General features: G+C 40.6%; 1 protein-coding gene across 1 annotated transcript in view; it reads right to left on the bottom strand.

The window, feature by feature from the left end:
* Positions 1-739: 739 nt before the first annotated feature.
* LOC139751368 (uncharacterized) overlaps positions 740-25,989 on the bottom strand; it is a 186,078-nt gene continuing 160,828 nt past the window's right edge. The window contains exons 10-12 of the mRNA XM_071666734.1: positions 23,269-23,443; positions 16,870-17,033; positions 740-4,145 (exon numbers count right to left, since the gene is read on the bottom strand). Of these exons, the coding sequence (XP_071522835.1) occupies positions 3,998-4,145; positions 16,870-17,033; positions 23,269-23,443 (487 nt within the window). The 3' untranslated portion in view covers positions 740-3,997. The remainder of the gene's footprint in view (positions 4,146-16,869; positions 17,034-23,268; positions 23,444-25,989) is intronic.

Below are 25,989 nucleotides of genomic sequence, written 5' to 3'. Positions count from 1 at the left end.
ATTTTCAGGGTTTGTTGAATGTGTTTGATGATAGAGTGGCAGATATAGGGTGTTTTGATCGAGGTGGTGTGCAAAGTGAGAGGGTTAGGTAGAATGATTCGGTAAACAGAGAAGAGGTAGTATAAGCTTTGCGGAAGATGAAAGCCGGCAAGGCAGCGGGTTTGGATGGAATTGCAGTGGAATATATTAAAAAAAGGGGTGACTATATTGTTGACTGGTTGGTAAGGTTATTTAATGAATGTATGACTCATGGTGAGGTGCCTGAGGATTGGCAGAATGCTTGCATAGAGCCATTGTACAAAGGCAAAGGGGATAGAAGTGAGTGCTCAAATTACTGAGATATAAGCTTTTTGAGTATTCCTGGGATATCATATGGGAAGGTATTGATTGAGAGGGTGAAGGCATGTGCAGAGCATCAGATTGGGGAAGAGCAGTGTGGTTTCAGAAGTGGTAGAGGAAGTGTGCATCAGGTGTTTGCATTAAAGAATGTATGTGAGAAATACTTAGAAAAGCATGTGGATTTGTATGTAGCATTTATGGATCTGGAGAAGGCATATGATAGAGTTGATAGAGATGCTCTGAGGAAGGTATTAAGAATATATGATGTGGGAGGCAAGTTATCAGAAGCAGTGAAATTTTTTATCGAGGATGTAAGGCATGTAGGAAGAGAGGAAAATGATTGGTTCTCAGTGAATGTAGGTTTGTGGCAGTGTTGCATGATGTCTCCATGGTTGTTTAATTTGTTTATGGATGGGGTTGTTAGGGAGTTGAATGCAAGAGTTTAGGAAATAGGGGCAAGTATGCAGTCTGTTATGGATGAGAGAGCTTGGGAAGTGAGTCAGTTGTTGTTTGCTGATGATACAGCGCTGGTGGCTGATTCGGGTGAGAAACTGCAGAAGTTGGTGACTGAGTTTGGTAAAGTGTGTGAAAGAAAAAAGCTGAGAGTAAATGTGAATAAGAGCACGGTTATTAGGTACAGTAGGGTTGAAGGACAAGTCAACTGGGAGGTAAGTTAGAGTGGAGTAAAACTGGAAGAAGTGAAGTGTATTAGATATCTGGGAGTGGATTTGGCAACGGATGGAACCATGGAAGCGGAAGTGAGTCATAGGGTGAGGGAGGGGTCGAAAGTTCTGGGAGCGTTGAAAAATGTATGGAAGTCGAGAACATTATCTTGGAAAGCAAAATTGGGTATGTTTGAAGGAATAGTGGTTCCAACAATGTTATATGGTTGCGAGACGTGGGCTATAGATAGAGTTGTGTGGAGGAGGGTGGATGTGCTGGAAATAAGATATTTGATGACAATATGTGGTGTGAGGTGGTTTGATCAAGTAAGTAATGAAAGGGTAAGAGAGATGTGTGGTAATAAAAAGACTATGGTTGAGGGAACAGAAGAGGAGGTATTGAAATGGTTTGGTCACCTGAAGAGAATGAGTGAGGAAAGATTGACAAAGAGGATATATGTGTCAGAGGTGGAGGGAATGAGGAGAAGTGGGAGAACAAACTGGAGGTGGAAGGATGGAGTGAAAAAGATTTTAAGCGATCGGGGCCTGAACATGCAGGAGGGTGAAAGGCGTGCAAGGAATAGAGTGAACTGGAACGATGTGGTATACCAGAGTCGATGTGCTGCCAATGGATTGAGCCAGGGCATGTGAAGCGTCTGGGGTAAACCATGGAAAGTTTTGTGGAGCCTGGATGTGGAAAGGGAGCTGTGGTTTCGGTGCATTATACATGACAGCTAGAGACTGAGTGTGAACAAATGTGGCCTTTGTTGTCCTTTCCTAGCGCTATCTTGTGCACGTGCGGGGTTGGGGCGTTGTCATTTCACATGTGGCGAGGTGGCGACGGGAATGAACGAAGGCAGGAAGTATGAATTATGTACATGTGTATATATGTATATGTATATATATGTATATGCTGAAACATATGGGTATGTATAAGTGTGTGTGTGTGGACATGTATGTATATACATGTGTATGTGGGTGGGTGGGGTCATTCTTTCGTCTGTTTCCTTGCGCTACCTTGCTAACACAGGAGATGGCGACAAAGTATAATATATATATATATATATATATATATATATATATATATATATATATATATATATATATATATATATATATATCATTCCTGGGGATAGGGGAGAAAGAATAGTTTCCACATATTCCCTGCATGTTGTAAAAGGCAACTAAAAGGGGAGGGAGAGGGGGGCTGGAAATCCTCCCCTCCCATTTTACTTTTTCCAAAAGAGGGAACAGAAGGGGCTAAGTGAGGATGTTCCCTTTGAGGCTCATTCCTCTGTTCTTAATGCTACCTTGCTAATGCAGGAAATGGGGAATAAGTATAGAAAAAAAAAGAAAAAAAAAAAAAAAAATATATATATATATATATATATATATATATATATATATATATATATATATATATATATATATATATAGACAGTGGTGGTGGCAACAGTGCTGCAAAACTGTGGATATTTCAATCTTATGTAAGACATTGCTGCTACCATGTTGGCTAAAAAGTGACACTCTAGTGACACTCTAACATATCCACATCAGGATGCTGCTGTAGTTGTGGTAGGTGGCAACAGTGCTGCAGCACTGATAATCAAAATACCAGCACAACAGTGCTACTCTGGCAGCATGTAATATTGCTGTAACACTAGAGATATCAACATCTAAGTGTGGCAATGTTGCTGTTGTGGTAACACTACTGTACCAACATTGATGGTTTAATCATAATGTGACATTAGGCTGTGTCAGTGAAAGCTCTGTCACCTACAAAAACAGAGCTGCATGAATAATTAAAAGTGGTACCATTTAAAAAAAAAAGTATACCTTCAGTCACATGGATATATCTGGTATGATGAATGATGATATAAATACATGAGTGGAAATCTTACAAACAATCAAGTAAGAAATATTGGTCTTAGTACAGAGTTTTTCATTCCACCTCTCTCATATGCCAGAGAGGAGGTCCCAGGGTAGCAACACAATATTCTAGATGTGCACACCCCTGTGAAGCAACTAAGTTCCCTAATTGTGCATAAAATTTTCTCTTATCACAAATATTTGCCAAGTGAATAACATGATTCCTGTTGAAAAATTACTAATCCAAACAATTCCTCAGACTAGTTACTGTTGCAAGTTGCCTTGCATACAAGGCAAAATACAAGATGAAGCTAAAAACTCTACCCATTATACATGGAGTACTGACTGCTTTAAAAGACTACAGAGAGCAAGAAGGGCTTACATCATTATCTCACTCACTCTCTATCCTAATATTAAATATGCTAGTCATTTCTACGGGATAATCATATGTACAACTGACCAAAAGTATCATCACTTATACCTATCACATGTATTATAAGTCTACAGCTTGATTAATATATACATCTGGCCAAAAATGACAGGTAAAAGTACAATATATATACAAATTACTGTATGTACATACATTCACAGACACACATATATAAAGTTTGTGACTAGACCTCTATGGCCATTAACTGTTCTCACTAAATGAATACTTACATACACCTAGCCTCCAATGAGAAATCCACCTGAAATTATGAGTCTTTCTCTCTAACCCACACAGTAACCTAAATACTGGCTGAGCCTTTGTTCAAATCCAAAATAAGACTCTACATAAATTCTTCAATATTCTTGCAAAGCTTCAATTTTCACTTGAAATGGACTATAAGTTTGCAAACTAGCTAATTCCATGGACCTAATTTCAAAGGAATTCATAGTGTACTGTGTGAACATGTTATAGGCCATTTACACTTCAACTACATATTCTATATGGTTAATTCTTATGTAAAATTAAGTCTACAACTAATTCTGATCACAGCAACATAAAAATATGGAACAACTAGGTAGACAAAGTTCATGGTAGCTTACAAACTTGACCCATATCTCCTGATGCTTACAAATCTTTAACCTGCCGCTCCTTGCCATTAATTTGCAGGTCTTGCCGGTAGATGTTGTCAGTGGGTAGCTCATTGTGGTGCACAACTGCACAACACGAATGAATGGACCATTTTGACACTTGTCCCTGACGGTAGTAGGCCAAGACCTAATGTTCCCTCATCTGGGTCTCGAGACACAGTAGGCCCATTGATATCCACCCAAGGGTGTCCAAAGCAACTGAGGAATGACATGGGAAGAATTAGTACCATCTCACTTGTATTTGCTTGTTTGACTATCTATTTGTCTCTTTACCAAAGAGTACATTTGTCTAACTAACCATAGCTCACTGCACTTATATACAAAGGGTATAAATACAAAGGAATTCAAAAGTAAAATACTATTGGGCCCTTTCAAGGCTGTGACAGTGGGAGATATCAGAAACTTACAGAATACTGTGGTAAAAGTTAGAAGGCATACAAACTTTCCAATGAGAGTAAACTACAAATTGTCATTTTGACCGTGCAGGCACAAATAATGAAAGTCTTGGATTTGAAGCAAAGTATTTATCAAGTCTGTTCTTAACAGTATCTAAAGTACTGCTTTCAAGTACTCTCCCTGGCAAATCATTTCATATGTTAACTATCCTGTTGAATAAAAAGTACGTCACCTCATTTGAGGTAAATTATTTACTCATAAGTTTGTATACATTACTATGGGTAAATGTTCCTCTTCACTCTCGGGATGGGATCTCAAACAGAATATCTCCAATAACCATTGTCAAGAGAGTGAGCTTAAAATGAGTGAAGATGACAGCAAACAACTAAGCATCTCTACCACAGGTGCATTTATGCTTACATCAGGAGTGTATCTGCAAATGCATAAAACATGCTATGTGGATATGGCAACTGGTAAATAATATATCAAGAAAGTTGTTCTGTACATCTGGTCCCTTTCTAGGGGTTTGTACAAAATAATTTCTGTCTGTACAATTATCAACTTCTATGTAAAAGCCTGTGTGTATCTCCTTTTCAATTTCACTTTGTGTTTCTGAGTGCATGTGTATCTACCATACTTGTTTCTGTGACTACATTCACCTGTCTCTGCATAAGTGTCAATACAAACATACAATCTCTCCTTGTCATATATAACACATGACAACACTTAACACACACAGCTCATTCTTCATAACTACAGTTTTTCCTGCAGTGAGCACTATGCACTAGCCCTCCCTTTTGGCAAAATAGTAGAGCAGTAGGTAAAAGTAGTAGGTAGGAACATTTAGGCTAGGGCATTAGGTAGAAGTAGTTGGAAAGAGCATTAGATAGAAGTAGGAATATTAGGTAGGAGCCCCAGCACATACTGTGCTAGAGTTGCCCTCTGCCAAGGGCCTGGTAAGGGTGAGGACTAAAGGCTAAAAAGCGGCAATGAAGCTCACTTGTTATGGTAACTCTAATGCCGTGGCCACCCCTTTGAGAGAGTTCCAACTGGAACAGGCGTCAGAGATATAGATAGATAGATAGATAGATAGATAGATAGATAGATAGATAGATAGACAGATAGACAGATAGATAGACAGAAAGGCTGCCTGTCTTTCAATCTTTATTCAGCTATTTCCAATCAAGACGAAATTCTTAATATAATGCGCACATAAGCTATGTATATATTAAATCATTATACCTTTACACTAGGACCACTTTAAGTTCGTCCCTGGGGATAGGGGAGAAAGAATACTTCCCAAGCATTCCACGCATGTCATAGAAGGTGACGAAAGGGGACGGAAGTGGGTGGCTAGAAATCCTCCCCTCCTTATATCTTAACTTTCTAAAAGGGATAACGAGAAGAAGCAGTCAGGCTAGGAGTGCTCATCCTCCTTGAAGGCTCAGATTGGGGTGTCTAAATATATATGGATGCAACCAAGATGAGAAAAAAGGAGAGATAGGGAGTATGTTTGAGGAAAGGAACCTGGATGTTTTGGCTCTCAGTGAAACAAAGCTCAAGGGTAAAGGGAAAGAGTGATTTGGGAATGTCTTGGAAGTAAAGTCAGGGGTTGGTGAGAGGAAAAGAGCAACGGAAGGAGAAACACTACTCCTGAAGCAGGAATTGTGGGAGTATGTGATAGAGTGTGAGAATGTAAACTCTAGATTGATATGGGTAAAACTGAAAGTGGATGAAGAGGGATAGGTGATTATAGGTGATTATGCACCTAGTCAAGAGAAGAAAGATCATGAGAGGCAAGTGTTTTGGGAGCAGCTGAGTGAATGTGTTACGAGCTTTGACGCATGAGACCGGGTTATAGTGATGGGTGATTTGAATGCAAAGGTGAGTAATGTGGCAGTTGAGAGTAAATTGGTGTACATGGGGTGTTCAGTGTACATTCAGTGTACATTCAGTATGTAGCATTTATGGATCTGGAGAAGGCATATGATAGAGTTGATAGAGATGCTCTGTGGAAGGTATTAAGAATATATGGTGTGGGAGGCAAGTTGTTAGAAGCAGTGAAAAGTTTTAATCGAGGATGTATGGCATGTGTACGTGTAGGAAGAGAGGAAAGTGATTGGTTCTCAGTGAATGTAGGTTTGCGGCAGGGGTGTGTGATGTCTCCATGGTTGTTTAATTTGTTTATGGATGGGGTTCTTAGGGAGGTGAATGCAAGAGTTTTGGAAAGAGGGGCAAGTATGAAGTCTGTTGGGGATGAGAGAGCTTGGGAAGTGAGTCAGTTGTTGTTCGCTGATGATACAGCGCTGGTGGCTGATTCATGTGAGAAACTGCAGAAGCTGGTGACTGAGTTTGGTAAAGTGTGTGAAAGAAGAAAGTTAAGAGTAAATGTGAATAAGAGCAAGGTTATTAGGTACAGTAGGGTTGAGGGTCAAGTCAATTGGGAGGTGAGTTTGAATGGAGAAAAACTGGAGGAAGTGAAGTGTTTTAGATATCTGGGAGTGGATCTGGCAGCAGATGGAACCATGGAAGCGGAAGTGGATCATAGGGTGGGGGAGGGGGCAAAAATTCTGGGAGCCTTGAAGAATGTGTGGAAGTCGAGAACATTATCTCGGAAAGCAAAAATGGGTATGTTTGAAGGAATAGTGGTTCCAACAATGTTGTATGGTTGCGAGGCGTGGACTATGGATGTGCTGGAAATGAGATGTTTGAGGACAATGTGTGGTGTGAGGTGGTTTGATCGAGTAAGTAACGTAAGGGTAAGAGAGATGTGTGGAAATAAAAAGAGCGTGGTTGAGAGAGCAGAAGAGGGTGTTTTGAAATGGTTTGGTCACATGGAGAGAATGAGTGAGGAAAGATTGACCAAGAGGATATATGTGTCGGAGGTGGAGGGAGCGAGGAGAAGAGGGAGACCAAATTGGAGGTGGAAAGATGGAGTGAAAAAGATTTTGTGTGATCGGGGCCTGAACATGCAGGAGGGTGAAAGGAGGGCAAAGAATAGAGTGAATTGGAGCGATGTGGTATACCGGGGTTGACGTGCTGTCAGTGGATTGAATCAAGGCATGTGTATGGGGGTGGGTTGGGCCATTTCTTTCGTCTGTTTCCTTGCGCTACCTCGCAAACGCGGGAGACAGCGACAAAGCAAAAAAAAAAATATATATATATATATATATATATATATATATATATATATATAATCGCTGTTTTCTACGTCAGCGAAATTAAGCCAGGAAACAGAAAAAGAATGGCCCATCAACTTACATAAACTTTCTTTTCTATTATACTTAATTGCCACCTCCTGCGTTAGCGAGGTAGCACAAGGAAACAGATGAAAGAATGGGCCAACCCACCTACATACACGTGTATATACATAAATGCCCAAACACGCACACATACATATCTATACATTTCAATGTATATATACATATACATTTACTTTCATTTATTTTTTTATTTTACTTTGTTGCTGTCTCCTGTGTTAGCAAGGTAGTGCAAGGAAACAGACGAAAGAATTGCCCAACCCACCCACATACACATACATATACATACGCGTCCACACATGCATATATACATACCTATACATTTCAAAGTATACATGTATATACATTTTTTTTTTTTTTTTTGCTTTGTCGCTGTCTCCCGCATTTGCGAGGTAGCGCAAGGAAACAGACGAAAGAAATGGCCCAACCCACCCCCATGCACATGTATATACATACGTCCACACACGCAAATATACATACCTACACAGCTTTCCATGGTTTACCCCAGTTGCTTCACATGCCTTGATTCAATCCACTGACAGCACGTCAACCCCCGTATACCACATCGATCCAATTCACTCTATTCCTTGCCCTCCTTTCACCCTCCTGCATGTTCAGGCCCCGATCACACAAAATCTTTTTCACTCCATCTTTCCACCTCCAATTTGGTCTCCCTCTTCTCCTCGTTCCCTCCACCTCCGACACATATATTCTCTTGGTCAATCTTTCCTCACTCATTCTCTCCATGTGCCCAAACCATTTCAAAACACCCTCTTCTGCTCTCTCAACCACGCTCTTTTTATTTCCACACATCTCTCTTACCCTTACGTTACTTACTCGATCAAACCACCTCACACCACACATTGTCCTCAAACATCTCATTTCCAGCACATCCATCCTCCTGCGCACAACTCTATCCATAGTCCACGCCTCGCAACCATACAACATTGTTGGAACCACTATTCCTTCAAACATACCCATTTTTGCTTTCCGAGATAATGTTCTCGACTTCCACACATTCTTCAAGGCTCCAAGAATTTTCGCCCCCTCCCCCACCCTATGATCCACCTCCGCTTCCATGGTTCCATCCGATGCCAGATCCACTCCCAGATATCTAAAACACTTCACTTCCTCCAGTTTTTCTCCATTCAAACTCACCTCCCAATTGACTTGACCCTCAACCCTACTGTACCTAATAACCTTGCTCTTATTCACATTTACTCTTAACTTTCTTCTTTCACACACTTTACCAAACTCAGTCACCAGCTTCTGCAGTTTCTCATATGAATCAGCCACCAGCGCTGTATCATCAGCGAACAACAACTGACTCACTTCCCAAGCTCTCTCATCCCCAACAGACTTCATACTTGCCCCTCTTTCCAAAACTCTTGCATTCACCTCCCTAACAACCCCATCCATAAACAAATTAAACAACCATGGAGACATCACACACCCCTGCCGCAAACCTACATTCACTGATGACCAATCACTTTCCTCTCTTCCTACACGTACACATGCCTTACATCCTCGATAAAAACTTTTCACTGCTTCTAACAACTTGCCTCCCACACCATATATTCTTAATACCTTCCACAGAGCATCTCTATCAACTCTATCATATGCCTTCTCCAGATCCATAAATGCTACATACAAATCCATTTGCTTTTCTAAGTATTTCTCACATACATTCTTCAAAGCAAACACCTGATCCACACATCCTCTACCACTTCTGAAACCACACTGCTCTTTCCCAATCTGATGCTCTGTACATGCCTTCACCCTCTCAATCAATATCCTCCCATATAATTTACCAGGAATACTCAACAAACTTATATATATTATATATTATACTTTGTCGCTGTCTCCCGCGTTTGCGAGGCAGCGCAAGGAAACAGATGAAAGAAATGGCCCAACACCCCCCCCATACACATGTATATACATACGTCCACACACGCAAATATACATACCTACACAGCTTTCCATGGTTTACTTATACCTCTGTAATTTGAGCACTCACTCTTATCCCCTTTGCCTTTGTACAATGGCACTATGCACGCATTCCGCCAATCCTCAGGCACCTCACCATGAGTCATACATACATTAAATAACCTTACCAACCAGTCAACAATACAGTCACCCCCTTTTTTAATAAATTCCACTGCAATACCATCCAAACATGCTGCCTTGCCGGCTTTCATCTTCCGCAAAGCTTTTACTACCTCTTCTCTGTTTACCAAATCATTTTCCCTAACCCTCTCACTTTGCACACCACCTCCACCAAAACACCCTATATCTGCCACTCTATCATCAAACACATTCAACAAACCTTCAAAATACTCACTCCATCTCCTTCTCACATCACCACTACTTGTTATCACCTCCCCATTTGCGCCCTTCACTGAAGTTCCCATTTGCTCCCTTGTCTTACGCACTTTATTTACCTCCTTCCAGAACATCTTTTTATTCTCCCTAAAATTTAATGATACTCTCTCACCCCAACTCTCATTTGCCCTTTTTTTCACCTCTTGCACCTTTCTCTTGACCTCCTGTCTCTTTCTTTTATACATCTCCCACTCAATTTCATCTTTTCCCTGCAAAAATCGTCCAAATGCCTCTCTCTTCTCTTTCACTAATACTCTTACTTCTTCATCCCACCACTCACTACCCTTTCTAATCAACCCACCTCCCACTCTTCTCATGCCACAAGCATCTTTTGCGCAATCCATCACTGATTCCCTAAATACATCCCATTCCTCCCCCACTCCCCTTACTTCCATTGTTCTCACCTTTTTCCATTCTGTACTGTCTCTCCTGGTACTTCCTCACACAAGTCTCCTTCCCAAGCTCACTTACTCTCACCACCCTCTTCACCCCAACATTCACTCTTCTTTTCTGAAAACCCATACAAATCTTCACCTTAGCCTCCACAAGATAATGATCAGACATCCCTCCAGTTGCACCTCTCAGCACATTAACATCCAAAAGTCTCTCTTTCGCGCGCCTGTCAATTAACACGTAATCCAATAACGCTCTCTGGCCATCTCTCCTACCTACATAAGTATACTTATGTATATCTCGCTTTTTAAACCAGGTATTCCCAATCATCAGTCCTTTTTCAGCACATAAATCTACAAGCTCTTCACCATTTCCATTTACAACACTGAACACCCCATGTATACCAATTATTCCCTCAACTGCCACATTACTCACCTTTGCATTCAAATCACCCATCACTATAACCCGGTCTCGTGCATCAAAACCACTAACACACTCATTCAGTTGCTCCCAAAACACTTGCCTCTCATGATCTTTCTTCTCATGCCCAGGTGCATATGCACCAATAATCACCCATCTCTCTCCATCAACTTTCAGTTTTACCCATATTAATCGAGAATTTACTTTCTTACATTCTATCACATACTCCCACAACTCCTGTTTCAGGAGTAGTGCTACTCCTTCCCTTGCTCTTGTCTTCTCACTAACCCCTGACTTTACTCCCAAGACATTCCCAAACCACTCTTCCCCTTTACCCTTGAGCTTCGTATATACATACACAGACATATAAATACAAACACATGTACATAATTCATACTAGCTGCCTTTATTCATTCCTGTCGCCACCCCACCAAACATGAAATGACAACCCCTCCCCCCGTACGTGCGCAAGATAGCGCTAGGAGAAGACAACTAAGGCCACATTCATTCACACTCAGTCATGTACAATGCACCGAAACCACAGCTCCCTTTCCACACCCAGGCCCCACAAAACTTTCCATGGTTTACGCCAGACGCTTCACATGCCCTGGTTCAATCCAATGACAGCACGTCAACCCTCGGTATACCACATCGCTCCAATTCACTCTATTCCTTAACCTCCTTTCACCCTCCTGTATGTTCAGGCCCCGATCACTCAAAATCTTTTTCACTCCATCCTTCCACCTCTCATTTGGTCTCCCACGTCTTGTTCCCTCCACCCCTGACACATATATCCTCTTTGTCAATCTTTCCTAACTCATTCTCTCCATGTGACTAAACTATTTCAACACACCCTCTTCTGCTCTCTCAACCACACTCTTATTATTACCATACAACTCTCTTACCCTTTCATTACTTACTCGATCAAACCACCTTGCACCACATACTGTCCTCAAACATCTCATCACATCCACCCACCTCTGCACAACTCTATCTATAGCCCACGCTTTGCAACCTTATAACATTGTTGGAACCACTATTCCTTCAAACATACCCATTTTTGCTTTCTGAGATAATGTTCTCACCTTCCACACATTCCTCAACACTCCCAGAACCTTTGCTCCTTCCCCCACCCTATGACTCCCACTTCCATGGTTCCATCTGCTGCCAAATCCACTCCCATATATCTAAAACGCTTCACTTCCTCCAGTTTTTCTCCATTCAAAACTTACCTCCCAATTGACTTGTCCCTCAACCCTACTGTACCTAATAACCTTGCTCTTATTCACATTTACTCTCAGCTTTCTTCTTTCACACACTTTACCAAACTCAGTCACCAGCTTCTGCAGTTTCTCACCCGAATCAGCCACCAGCACTGTATCATCAGCAAAGAACAACTGACTCACTTCCCAAGCCCTCTCATCTACAACAGACTGCATACTTGCCCATCTCTCCAAAACTTTTGCATTCACCTCCCTAACAACCCCATCCATAAACAAATTAAACAACCATGGAGACATTACACATCCCTGCCACAAACCGACATTCACTGGGAACCAATCACTTTCCTCTCTTCTTACTTGTACACATACCTTATATCCTCGATAAAAACTTTTCACTGCTTCTAGCATCCTCCCTCCCACACCATATACTCTTAATACCTTCCACAGGGCATCTCTATCAACTCTATCATATGCCTTCTCCAGATCCATTAATGCTACATACAAATCCATTTGCTTTTTTAAGTATTTCTCACACACATTCTTCAAAGCAAACACCTGATCCACACATTCTCTACCACTTCTGAAACCACACTGCATCTCCCCAATCTGATGCTCTGTACATGCCTTCACCCTCTCAATCAATACCCTCCCAGATAATTTTCCAGGAATACTCAACAACCTTATACCTCTGTAATTTGAACACTGACTTATATCCCCTTTGCCTTTGTACAATGGCATTATGCATGCATTCCACCAATCCTCAGGCACTTCACCATGAGCCATACATACAGTGAATATCCTCACCAACCAGTCAACAACACAGTCACCCCCTTTTTTAATAGATTCCACTGCAATACCATCCAAACCTGCCGCCTTGCCGGCTTTCATCTTCTGCAAAGCTTTCACTACCTCTTCTCTGTTTACCAAACCATTCTCCCTGACCCTCTCACTTCTCATATCATACCTCGAACAAAACACCCTATATCTGCCACTCTATCATCTAACACATTCAACAAACCTTCAAAATACTCACTCCATCTCCTTCTCACATCACCACTACTTGTTATTACTTCCCCATTAGCCCCCTTCACCGATGCTCCCATTTGTTCTCTTGTCTTACGCACTTTATTTACCTCCTTCCTAAACATCTTTTTATTCTCCCTAAAATTGAATGATACTCTCTCACCCCAACTCTCATTTGCCCTCTTTTTCACTGCTTGCACCTTTCTCATGACCTGCATCTTTCTTTTATACATCTCCCAGTCATTTGCACTATTTCCATGCAAAAATCATCCAAATGCCTCTCTCTTTTCTTTCACTAATAATCTTCCTTCTTCATCCCACCACTCACTACCCTTTCTAATCTGCCTACCTCCCACATTTCTCATGCCACAAGTATCTTTTGCGCATACACATACATACACAGACATATACATATATACACATGAACATATTCATATTTGCTGCCTTCATCTATTCTTGTTGCCACCCTGCTAGGAAAAGACAAAAAAGGCCACATTCGTTCACAATCAGTCTCTCACTATCATGTCTAGTGCACTGAAAACATAGCTCCCTTTCCACATCCAAGCCCCACAAAACTTTCCATCGTACACCATGGACACTTCACATGCCCTGGCTCAATCCATTGACAGCATGTTGATCCCAGTATATCATATCATTCCAATTCACTCTATTCCTTGCATGCTTTTCACTCTCCTGTATGTTCAGTCCCCGATCACTCAAAATCCTTTTCACTCCATCCTTCCTCCTCCAATTTAGTCTCCCACTTCTCCTCACTCCCTCTACCTCTGACACATATATCCTCTTTGTCAATCTTTCCTCACTCATTCTCTCCATGTGACCAAACCATTTCAACACACCCTCTTCTGCTCTCTCGACCACACTCTTTTTATTACCACACATCTCTCTTACCCTTTCATTAATCATACGATCAAACCACCTCACATCACATACCATCCTCAAACATTTCATTTCCAACACATCCATCCTCCTCCACACAACCCTATCTATAGCCCATGCCTTGCAACCATATAACATTGTTGGAACCACTATTCCATCAAAGATACCCATTTTTGCTCTCCAAGGTAACATTCTCGACTTCCACACATTCTTCAATGCTCCCAGAACCTTTGCCCCCTCCCCCATCCTGTGACTCACTTCCATGGTTCCATCCACTGCTAAATCCACTCCCAGATAAATGTACATAAACGCCCACATACACACACATACATAACGTGTGTATACATACACATACACAGACATATACATACATACACAGGTACATATTCATACCTGCTTGCCTTCATCCATTCCTGTCACTACTCTGCCCCACAGGAAACAGCATCACTACCCCCTGCTTCAGCGAGGTAGCACCAGGAAAACAGACAAACAGACAAAAAAGGCTACATTCATTCATACTCAGTTTCTAGCTGTCATGGAATGCACCAAAATCACAGCTCCCTATCCACATCCAGGCCCCCTGGGGATTGGGAGGAAAGAATACTTCCTACATATTCCCAGCATATTGTTGAAGGCAACTAAAAGGGGCAGGAGTGGGGGCTGGAAATCCTTCTCTTCAGGTTTTATTTTTCTAAAAGAAGGAACAGAGAAGGGGCCAAGTTGAGTATTCCTGGAAAACTGTATGGGAGGGTATTGACTGAGAGGGTGAAGGCATGTACCGAGCATCAGATTGGGGAGGAGCAGTGTGGTTTCAGAAGAGTTAGAGAATGTGTGGATCAGGCATATGCTTTGAAGAATGTGTAAGAGAAATACACTTGTGGATGGTCTTAAGAGTATATGGTGTGGGAGGTAAGCTGCTAGAAGTAGTGAGAAGTTTTTATCAGGGGTGTAAAGCATGTGTATGAGTAGAAAAAGAGGAGAGTGATTGGTTCCCAGTGAAGGTTGGTCTGCAGCAGGGGTGTGTGATGTCCCCATGGTTGCTCAATTTGTTTATGGATGGGGTAGTTAGGGAGGTAAATGCAAGTTTTGGAGAGAGGGTCGAGCATGCAGCCTGCTGGGGATGAGAGGGCCTGGGAAATGAGTCAGTTGTTGTTTGCCAATCATACAGCAGTGGTGGCTGATTCGAGTGAGAAACTGTAGAAGTTAATGACTGAGCTAGGAAAAGTATGTGTAAGGAGAAAGTTGAGGGTAAATGTGAATAAGAGCAAGGTTGAGGGACAAGTAAGTTAGGAGAAAAATTGGAGGAAGTGAAGTGTTTTAGATATCTGGAGTAGACTTACCAGCAAATGGAACCATGTAAGTGGAAGAGAGTCATACAATGGGAGTGGGGTTGAAAGTTCTGGGAGCGATGAAGAACATGTGGAAAGAGAGAATGTTATCTCAAAGAGCAAAAATAGGTATGTTTGTATGAATATTAGTTCCAACAATAATATATGGCTGCAAGGCAAGGGTTATAGATAAGGTTGCAAGGTGGAGGGTGGATGTGGTGGAAATGAAATGTCAGAGGACAATATGTGGTGTGAGGTGGTTTGATCGAGTAAATAATGAAAGCGTTAGAGAGATGTGTGGAAATTAAAAGAGCGTGGTTGAGAAAACAGAAAAGGGTGTGTTGAAATGGTTTGGGCATATGGAAGGAATGAGTGAGAAAAGGTTGACAAAGAGGATATATGTCATAGGTGTAGGGAACAAGAAGTGAGAAACCAAAGTGGAGGTGGAAGGATGGAGTGAAAAAATATCTCGTGTAAACAAAGCCCAAACATGTAGGAGGATGAGAGGAGTGCAAAGAATAGAGTGAAATGGTACAATGTGATATATCAGGGTCGACATGCTGTCAATGGACTGAACCAGGGCCTGTGAAATGTCTGGGGTAAACCATGGAAAGGTCTGTGGTGTCCTCGATGTGGATACGGAGCTGTGGTTTATTACACATGACAACTAGAGACTGTGTGAACAAATATGGCCTCTTTTTTCTGTTTTCCTGGCACTACCTTGCTGAAGCAGGGGATAGTAATGCTGTTTCCTGTCGGGTGGGGTAGCGCTGGGAATGGATGAAGGCAAACAAGTATGAGTATGTACTTGTGCAGACATGTATATGTTTGTATGTGTATGTATATGTATGTATATGTGTATATGTTGGTATGTATATGTAAGTATATGTGCATACATGGGTGTTTATGTATATACATGTGTATATGAGTGGATGAACTGTTCTTCGTCTGTTTCCTGGTGCTACCTCATTGATGCAAGAAATGGCAATCAAGAATGATAATATAACATAATATGTCACTGATGAGAAGGCATGATTTTGGGCAACTAGCTACTTCAGTTTCCCATGCCATCTTTAAAAAAGTGCTCTCTGTGACTCCAGTGATCTTCAAAAAATTCTCTTCATCTAGCAATAGCTGTGAATGCCAAATGACTCTTCAAGCAAGCATTCTCCAAGCATTAATACTCAACCTTGTTTTTCTGTCACAAATGTAAATTCTAAAATTATGAGAAAGATGTCCTTTGTAAAGAACTCTCTCTTTTAAGTGCTTCAGTTTTTGCATATTGTAAAATTTTCAATATCTGTATATATCTCAGGGAGATCATACTGTATAGCAAAGCTTTGGTGATAAAGAACTGTAGTGTGTCAAAAAGTATATCCTTTGGAACACTATACCAAGTAAAGCCTCATCTGGAAAAATCACTCCCATTACTTCAGACACATTTGATCCATGTATCATGATGGATCTGATGTTTTTTTAAGTATGAGATAATAGAGTACATATTGTAAGTCCAACAAATCATATCTGGTAAAAGCATTCAAAGTGAAAATTTGCTACTGATGTGCAATGTACCAAAAATAGAAAAGATGCATTTGCATACCTGTAATAAACAGCATGGAGTATAACACCTATGAGGTAACTGATGGCACACAAGACAGCTGAGATGATGATGAAGGTGTTGTCATACTTGTCCCTGTCCAAGCCCACAATGCCCAGGGAGATGAGCACCAGGTTCTCTATAAATGCCAAGATCAGGAAAAGCACCTGTGGGTTGAAGAAACAATTACAGTACTTTTTGTCCATAGATAAGAATCAAATTATTCCAAATAAAGCAAAATTAGCTATCACACCAAAAAGACAATGTCATAATGAAACCCATAAATGAGAAAAAGCAGAATAACACCAAAGGTAAACAGATAGTAAAGGGGTATGCTTATAAAATATATGTCAAAATCATGGAGTGTGTTTGTAATACACATACTAGTACAAAAGGGAGGTTTAAATATGTGAATGTTTATATGAGGAATGTTAATGCAGCATGTAAGTGCATGTGTACAAGTCAGCTTTAATAGAAAGAAGTCTGTGTGTACAAAAATTGCTACCATGATAAAATGCAAGTGAAGGCATCAGCATCAATTTGAAGGGCAATTCTCCTAGTCTCTTTCACACATCATTTTCTGTGGTTTATCCCACCCTTAGTCATATTCATACTTGGGCCTTCTTTAACTGTATTTTATCCTCAATAATTTCTACTTACTTGGAATAAATTTCATCATCCACTTATCAAACAAAATTTTGAGTGTATCCAAAGCAACCTGTACACTGAGGTATTCATTTCCATCCCATATTACTCTCCTGACCTTGGTATAATCAACAAACATATTCAGGTACACTAGTCCTCCTGGCGAGTCATTTACATATACCCTAGAATGTCAATGTACCATGTAAAAGCATGTGGACAAGTCAGCTTTAATACAAAGGAGTCTGTGTGTACAAAAATTGCTACCATGATAAAATACAAGTGAAGGCTTCAGCATCAGTTTGAAGGACAATTCTCCTAATCTCTTTCACACATCATTTTCTGTGGTTTATCCTAGCCTAAGTGATATTCATACTGGGGCCTTCTTTCACTGTATTCTATTCTCAATACTTTCCACTTACTCAGAATGAATCTCATCATCTACTTATCAGACAAAATTTTGAGTGTATCCAGGGCCAACTGTACACTAAGGTATTCATTTCCATCCCATATTTCTCTCCTGACCTTGGTATAATCAACAAACATACTTAGATACAAAACTAGTCCTCTTGGCAAGCCATTTACATGCACCTAAGGCCATTCTGAAAACATACCACTTACCTGCATCCTCAGCTTTCTACCAAACAGATAATCCTCAATCCAGCAAAACTGTTTAATACTTATTCCTGATTGTAGCCCTAGCTTCTTAATCAACCTACAGAGGGGTACACTCCAAAGGCTTTCTGACATTCCACACAGTCTATCCATCCATCTCTTTGGTCAATGACCGAGCTCATTCTACTATAGAAGTCTTACAGGTTTGTGATGAAGGACCTCCTCTCTCTGAAACCATGCTGTCTACTCGTCAAGGTGTTTCTCTTTTGTGGATCAATCATGTGCTTTTGTGATTATCTAGTTGGTAGGCAGCTAATGACCATGTAAGTATATTTCCAGTGCTACGTGCCTGGGTATTGGAAGGGTTAGTGATGGCTGCATAGTAAGCTCCCACTTCAGATGATGCTTTCCTTTGACCCAGTTAGCTGTTCTTCCTTTCTACCTCACCCACACATCCACAAACATACAATCTTTCCCTGTCACATATAACACCTGACAACATGTAACTCACACAACTCATTCTTTGCAACTTTTGGTTTTCCTGTGGTTAGTGCTTTGTGTTAGCCCTGCCTTTAGGCAAAAGGGTAGGAGCAACAGATAGAAGTAGTAGGTAGGAATGTCAGACAGGAGTTTTAGGTAGAAACATTTGTCTGACGTAATAGGTAGGAGCATTAGGTAGAAGTAGTTGGTTGTAACATTAGGCACGAATATTAGGTAGATACATTAGGTAAAAGTATTTCATAGCAACATTAGGTAGGAGCCTCTGAAAACAATGTGCTAGAGTTTCCTCTCTGCCAGTGACCTGTTAAGGGTAAGGCACTAACGGCTACGAAGCAGCACTGCACTTCAACAGTCATGGAGATTTATGCTGTGGCTGCACCCTAGAGGGAGTTCCTAGAGGGAACAAGCATCAGAGATATACAAATAGATAGATAGATAGATAGAAAGACAGATGGATAGATAGACAGACAGACAGACAGATAAATCATTTTACAAATGATAGACATCAATGAAACTGGTTGCTAATTCAGGGTGATTTCCTGATCTTCTTTCTTAAAGACAGGCACAACAATTGCCTTTTCCACATCTCTGGAACTATCCCTTTCTCAGTGTTCAATTAAACAGCATTTCACAAAGCACAGAAAGTGCATCAGCATACTGATTTAGATCAAATAGGGGAGACTTCATCAAGTCTGTGTTTTGTAATGGTCAAGTTGTTTTAACAGCTTGATTATTTTGCTTTAACTCGTCTTTATACTTTCCAAGACTTCCTCACCCATACAACCTTTCTGTTACTAGAGTAGTTCCATCTTCCTTTGTTAGTCCTTTTGAATCCCTTAAATTGATTACTTATTCTTTAACTGGTTAGTCTGCTCCTGATAGTGTGATCGAAAATCTTTGGGATTTCTTTTGCTTTATCCACAATGCTCTATTCAAAACCTATTTGCTCCCTCCTTAACTTGTAGCACTCATTCCTTGCTCTTCAACATCTTCCTAATACAGGGTGGCTAAAATGATGTTTGTACGTCTTTCAAAGTACAGTGTACACAAGAAATCTTATCTGCCCTCCCATATATTTTCAAAGGTGGTCACACTTATACTTCATAATTTTGTCACCTCTCCTTTGACTTTGATTACCACTAGCAGACATATGAGCATGGAACTGGCAAGGTTCCTGGAGTATTCTATGTGCATGTTTTGGGTCCATAGGGTCTTGATCTCCTGAATGAGGTGAGGCAGTAATGAGGTGTTGCAGGAAGCAGACACCTAATCTTGCACTCTGAATCTCATATGTACCCACATTTTCCCTCCTCTAGTCAAGAAATTGGGCTTTCTCCACCTTACAAAGGTAAGAGCTAACAAACTTGATCCACAAGTGGAAGAAAGAGAGTCTATAAACAATTTCCTAAAATGAAGTGATATCCTGGAAGAGTAAAGAAAAAACATCATTCCCTCAAGATAGCCTGAGGCACAGTGAGGTGGATTGCTGGGGTGGGGTCACACCATTAGAAATACTAGTCTCAGCAACCAGATACATAATGACTTCACCCTAAGAGCATCATATACTTGTCCCTACAGTAATCCTTATCTATGTATCCCCTTTGGAAATATATGGGGTGAAGGACAATGTTTTGTTCAGACATAGTATATCCTTGAGTTCTCTCTCTTTCTGGCATGCTTCTTTCTTTTTCATCCTTTCTCCTCTTTCAGTGACCCATGACATCCATATCCTGACTCCCTCATAGTACATTTCACAGAATGTTGTATAGCATGGTCTTTACTTTTGTTAAAGAACTCTTTTCCCCAATCTAAGCTCTCACAAAACTTGATCGTCTCAAAATAATTACCTCAACAGTAATTCCTCTTTGTGTTCTGTGCTTCCTGTGATCCACCTCTTGCATCATCCTCCACCACACAGTCAAAATCAGGTACAACATGATCACTCTCTTCAAAAGATACTTCTCATCTGATTTGTTCTATTTCCACAGTGTTTTGCATAGAGACAAGTTAAAGCAGTGATGGTGTGTCATCTCCCTCTAGATGTTGATGCCCCGTGATGAGTTGATAAATAAAGTTTTCCAGCATACAGTCAAGGAACTTGCATATGCAGATCCACCTTCACCTGGAACTACTCACCTTTTTTTTGTACTCACACACATGCCTTACTCTCTTGATAAAACCTCTTCACTGCTTCTGGCAACTTTTGTCTCACTCCATATATTCACAATACTCTCCAGAAAGATTTCTTATCAACCCTCTCATGTACTTTCTCTAGATCCATAAACATCAAATACAAGTACTTCTTTTTCTCTGAAGTATTTCTGGCAAACATAATCAGAGCAAATGCTTAATTTTCTTATACTTGTTCGCCATTCCCACATCAGTAGGGTAGCACTAGGAACAGATGAAGATAAGGGTTCATTCATCTAAATCTATTCTGTAGCTGTTATATGTGATGCAACATAGGCACACACACACATCTATCCACAACCAGGCCCCACACACCTTTCCAAGGTTTCCCCTAGCTGCTTCACATGCCCTAGTCCATCTACTAACATCACATTATCCCCTGTATACCTAATAACACCAATGCACTCTATCCTGTGCATGCTTTTCACCCTCCTGCATGTCAGGACCTGAGCACTCAAAATCTTGTTTAACGAGGTTGTTTCAGAACACTGGGGACTCTGGGCTAAAAGACAGGCAGTGGCTGTGTGAAAAACCTTAGGTGAGACAAGTTACTCCTAAGGCGAACTGAAAACCTTGGGAGGGAAAAGACAGTTCTAAGGTGAGCCAATGTCAAAAGGATTACGATAGGTAAATCCTACTAAATAGCTCAGCCTAAATACCTTTCTACTCAATATCTCCCTAAAAGGCTTAAAAACATATATCTTGGATTTTCTCCCTAAAAGGCTTAGAAACATATATCTTGGATGAAGACAATCCAAGATAATCTGCCCCAACACATGCAATCTAAGTGAGGTATAGAAACAACAATGGATGCCCTAGAAAAACAAGTTCTTCTATACAAAATTGTTTTTTTTTCTTAATATGATGATTTAGCCCTGCTAGGGGTACAGGTTGCTCTAACACCAGCAGAGGGAACCAATCCCGTATCGTCTCTAGGTAAATCCAAGGTCAAGGTGTGAGACTGCCTAGTTAATGAGCCACATGAATCCCACCCACCCATCATGACTTGTGAGGTGATCTACAAGATGCTCCTGATGCTTCTAACATTATGAAACAGATAAACTCCTTTCTCCATCATCAAATCATGGTAGCTTTTTGCCTACCAAAATGCAAGTAAAGGCCAATCAGCCACACAAAGCAATGAGGAGCTGAAATGACTGATGCCCAACCCAGAGTAGCACAAAATAGGGCTAAGATATGTATAAAGTCATCACTCTAAGAAAACATCATTCCAGTCCCTATCTCTGTGCATTCCCCCTGCATGGGACCTACCCACTAAAAACATCTGAAAGGAAGGAAACAACCCAATCAGATTCCAATTAAAATTAGGAGGAATATGGAGGAACCTAACCATTAGTGTGAATGGTGAGATTTAACACCTCAGGCAAATCACAGAAGAATACTCATCCTTGACAAGATGGAAGAAGTTGGACAAAGAGGAAGGTTAGCAAACAGTCTAACACCTCTGGAGATCCAGAGAATTATATGGCAATCAGCACAACCAGTGGAGGTTACTGAACCATGAGAGGCACAAGCCACATCAGGAGTTATAGGATGCTAGCCCCCAAGGATCTTTGAGAATTTCTCAGCTTGTAGGGCAGATCAACCCTGTAGAGAAATACCAACTAGACATTTGGTCAGTCCAAGAAAATTAGCCCTGGTTCCTGGGCTACAATGCCCTTACTCATAGCCTGTGACTAGTGCACTATGTGCAGTGGTGAGTGCAATTTACGTGAAAGGTGGTAAAAAGGATGTTAACTAAAAGCTAATGAACAGAAAGATGGTAAATTAAATATAAATGTGAGAAGCTAATACAAGTAAGTATGGGAAAGCATTTATGAACAATGAAAAACAGCAATCCTTACATATGATGTTGACTCTGAGTATACAGACAGCCCATCAAAGGGTACTGAAACATGAAGACACCACAGAAAAGTATCATCCATGGGTCTATATATCCTATGGTGCTAAACTCCTCCATACATTACAAACTTCCACACAATATGATCAGTGCACAACACCATAAAAGCACACTTTAAAACCTCCTTGACACTCTATGGTCAATTTACAACTCCATATAAGTAGAACCTACCCTTCACTGGTCAGTGCACACCACACATGCAAAACCTCCATATATAAAAAACTTTACATGCAGAACCTCCTTCACACACTTCGGTCACTTCACTCTTCCATACACAAAGAACCTCCTCCATAATTCTACATGCCATGGTCACTTCACACACTTCCCAATATTGATACCTATGATAACTCATACATTGATCAATGTGTCATCCCCAAACCTTTCCTATTTTCCCATATTTACATTACTCCAAATCACCTCTGAAATTCTACATATTGTTCATGCTTTCCTCACCCATTCTTTACTTCAATGCATCAATAAGCAAGGAAACAATTAAATAAAGTAGAGAGAACTCCACAAGAATGACTATTTACCTGAATAACAACAGTGGAATGTCGACGAGACAACTGTTTTTTTACAGCGGACGGTCGCTCCAGACGGAAATACACCAAAGTTGATGCTATGGTGCCCAGGAAGACATAGAAATAGGGGCGGAGGTAGGCCAGGAAGCAACTGCAGCAAACATAATTACGTACAGGTAACACCGACCTGCAACAAATATAAAGACTTAGAAGGTACTGACAATATTCATGAATTTCTTATGCCAATGTTTTTGTTCCAGAAAATGTATGTTTCTATGAAGGTCTCAGAACAATTTATCTGCTATCAATCTTCCCACAAAACCACATTCAATGCTTGTTACTCATACCATCAGTTGTTGCTTATTGATACTTCCTCATTCCAACTCTCACTTGCCCTCTTTTTCGACTCTTGCACCCCCTCCTAAAAGCCTGTCACTTTCTCAAGTGCATCTCCTACTAACTTGCATTCCTTCCTAGTAAATATCACCCACATATCTCACTTTTCTCTTTCACTATTAACTTAACTCCATTATTCTACCACTCACTTCCCTTTCTCACCTGTCCACCTCTCACCTTCTATGTAGTAAACAGATCTCTTGCACATGCTAAAACTGCTTCTACACCTCTCATTCATCATCCACTCCCCTAGCTTCATTTGCTCTCATTGTTTTCCAATTTCATACTCAATCTCACCCAGTATCTCTTCACAGAAGACTCTTTTCCAAGCTCATATACTTACACCTCTATCTTTTCACCCCCAATAAATTCCTCTTTTCTGAATGCCCCTAGAAATCTTCACCCTTACCTCCATTAGATAATCATAAGACATCCTACCAGCTGGCTTTCTCAGCTCTCTTTGTGTGCCTATCAATAAGCCTATTTACCATCTTCCCTACTTCATGTACACTTAATGTCCCTCTTCTTAAACCATGTATTTTCAATCAGCAGTTCTTTTTCAGTGCATAACTACACAAGCCATTTACCATTTCCATTCATATCACTGAATACCCAGTGTCCCTCAATCATATCCTCACCTGCCACATTACTTGCTTTTACATTCTAATCACCCATCAGTAAGACTTGGTTTCTCACATCAAAACTACTAACACACTTAATCAGCTCCTCCCATTTTATGCACACCTCTCTACCTCATCCTTATTATGGCCAGCTGCATAGGCACTAATATAATCACACATCTCATAATCCACCTTCATCTTTACCAACATCAGTCTAGAGTTCGCTTCCTTCCACTCTTTCATGTGCATATACAAAAACCTTTCAATACACTACTTACCATTCTCAGGCATCTCATTTCCAACAAGTCAAACCTCTTCCTTCTTTCTGCATTTAAGGCCCAAGACTCGAATCCATACAATTATATCAGTACTACTATAACCTGAAACATACATATCTCTGCCCTATCACTCACTGACCTCTCTCTTCATATGCTTCTTAGTCCCCTCCTCCACTCTATGTCTCATTTCAGTTGCACTCTTCCTGCCACTACTATATTCATTCCAAAGTATCTAAAGCAATCTACTTTTCCCATTTAAACTTACACTTTGATAATCCTGACTCATCCTCCAAGGAACCTCCTAAATTTACTTTTATTTACATTTGCTCTTAACTGTCTCCATTCACACAATCATGCAAACTCTGTCACCAGCTTCTCGAGTTTATTCTTTGGAGCTTGCCAAGTAGTAGTGTCATCTGCAAACAGCAAGTGATTCACCTTCCATGCCCTCTTACCCCCAGCATAATACAGGCCCATCCTTCACTCCAAGAACCTGGAATTTACCTCACTGACCCCTTCCATAAACAGTTTCAAAAGCCATGGTGACATCAAACAATTTTCATGTAGGCTTGGTTTCAATGAGAACCAATCATCCTCGAACCTTCTTACTTGCACATAAGACTTACTCTTGTGTAAAGATTCCCAAGTGCATTTAGTAAGCCTCTATTCACCCCATGAATTCACAGCAGTTTCCACAAGTCCTCTCTGTCAATCCTATCATAAGCTTTCTTGGGATCCACAAATGCCTTATCTTTCTCAAAATGCTTCTCACGCAAATTTTCCAGAGCATAATCCTAGTTTACACACACTTTATCTACCCTGATAAATCCCTACTACTTCTCTCCAATCAGATGCTCTGTGTAAGCCAACACCCTTTCAATCACCACTCTGTTATTCACCTTAACTGATACAATCAACAAACTTATACTTTTGTAAGAACATGAATTTTCATGGTTCATATCTGGGCACTTTATATGCAAAATGCAAGTATTCAGCCACTGCACCTTAGACCATACAAAAGATGAACAGCTTAATTAACCAATCAAAAGAATTCTCACCCTTTTATAGAGAAACTCACCAACTCACCTACTTTTCTATCCAATCCTATTGCTCTGCCATACTCAAACTTAAACAAGACTTACATTTCCTCATCTTTTCACCATACCACTTACCATGATTCTCTCACTGAGCATGCAACTTTGTCTTGAAGACACTACATCCACTACTGTCTCACCTAACACATTCAGTGGTCCTTCAAAATACTCACCCCACCTCTTTTCTCCCTTTACTTTTCACCATACAAGTTTTCCACCCACTTCCTTTATGCATTTCCCATCTGTCCTCTTGTTCTCCTTACACTACTGATGTCCTACCCAACCATTTTCTTATCTTTTCTCAAGTTCTTTGATACTCTTTCATCCCATCACTCATTGGCACTC

This window comes from Panulirus ornatus, chromosome 11 (assembly GCF_036320965.1).
Source record: "Panulirus ornatus isolate Po-2019 chromosome 11, ASM3632096v1, whole genome shotgun sequence".
NCBI lineage: Eukaryota > Metazoa > Arthropoda > Malacostraca > Decapoda > Palinuridae > Panulirus > Panulirus ornatus.
This window is presented reverse-complemented; position numbering and strand designations above follow the sequence as displayed.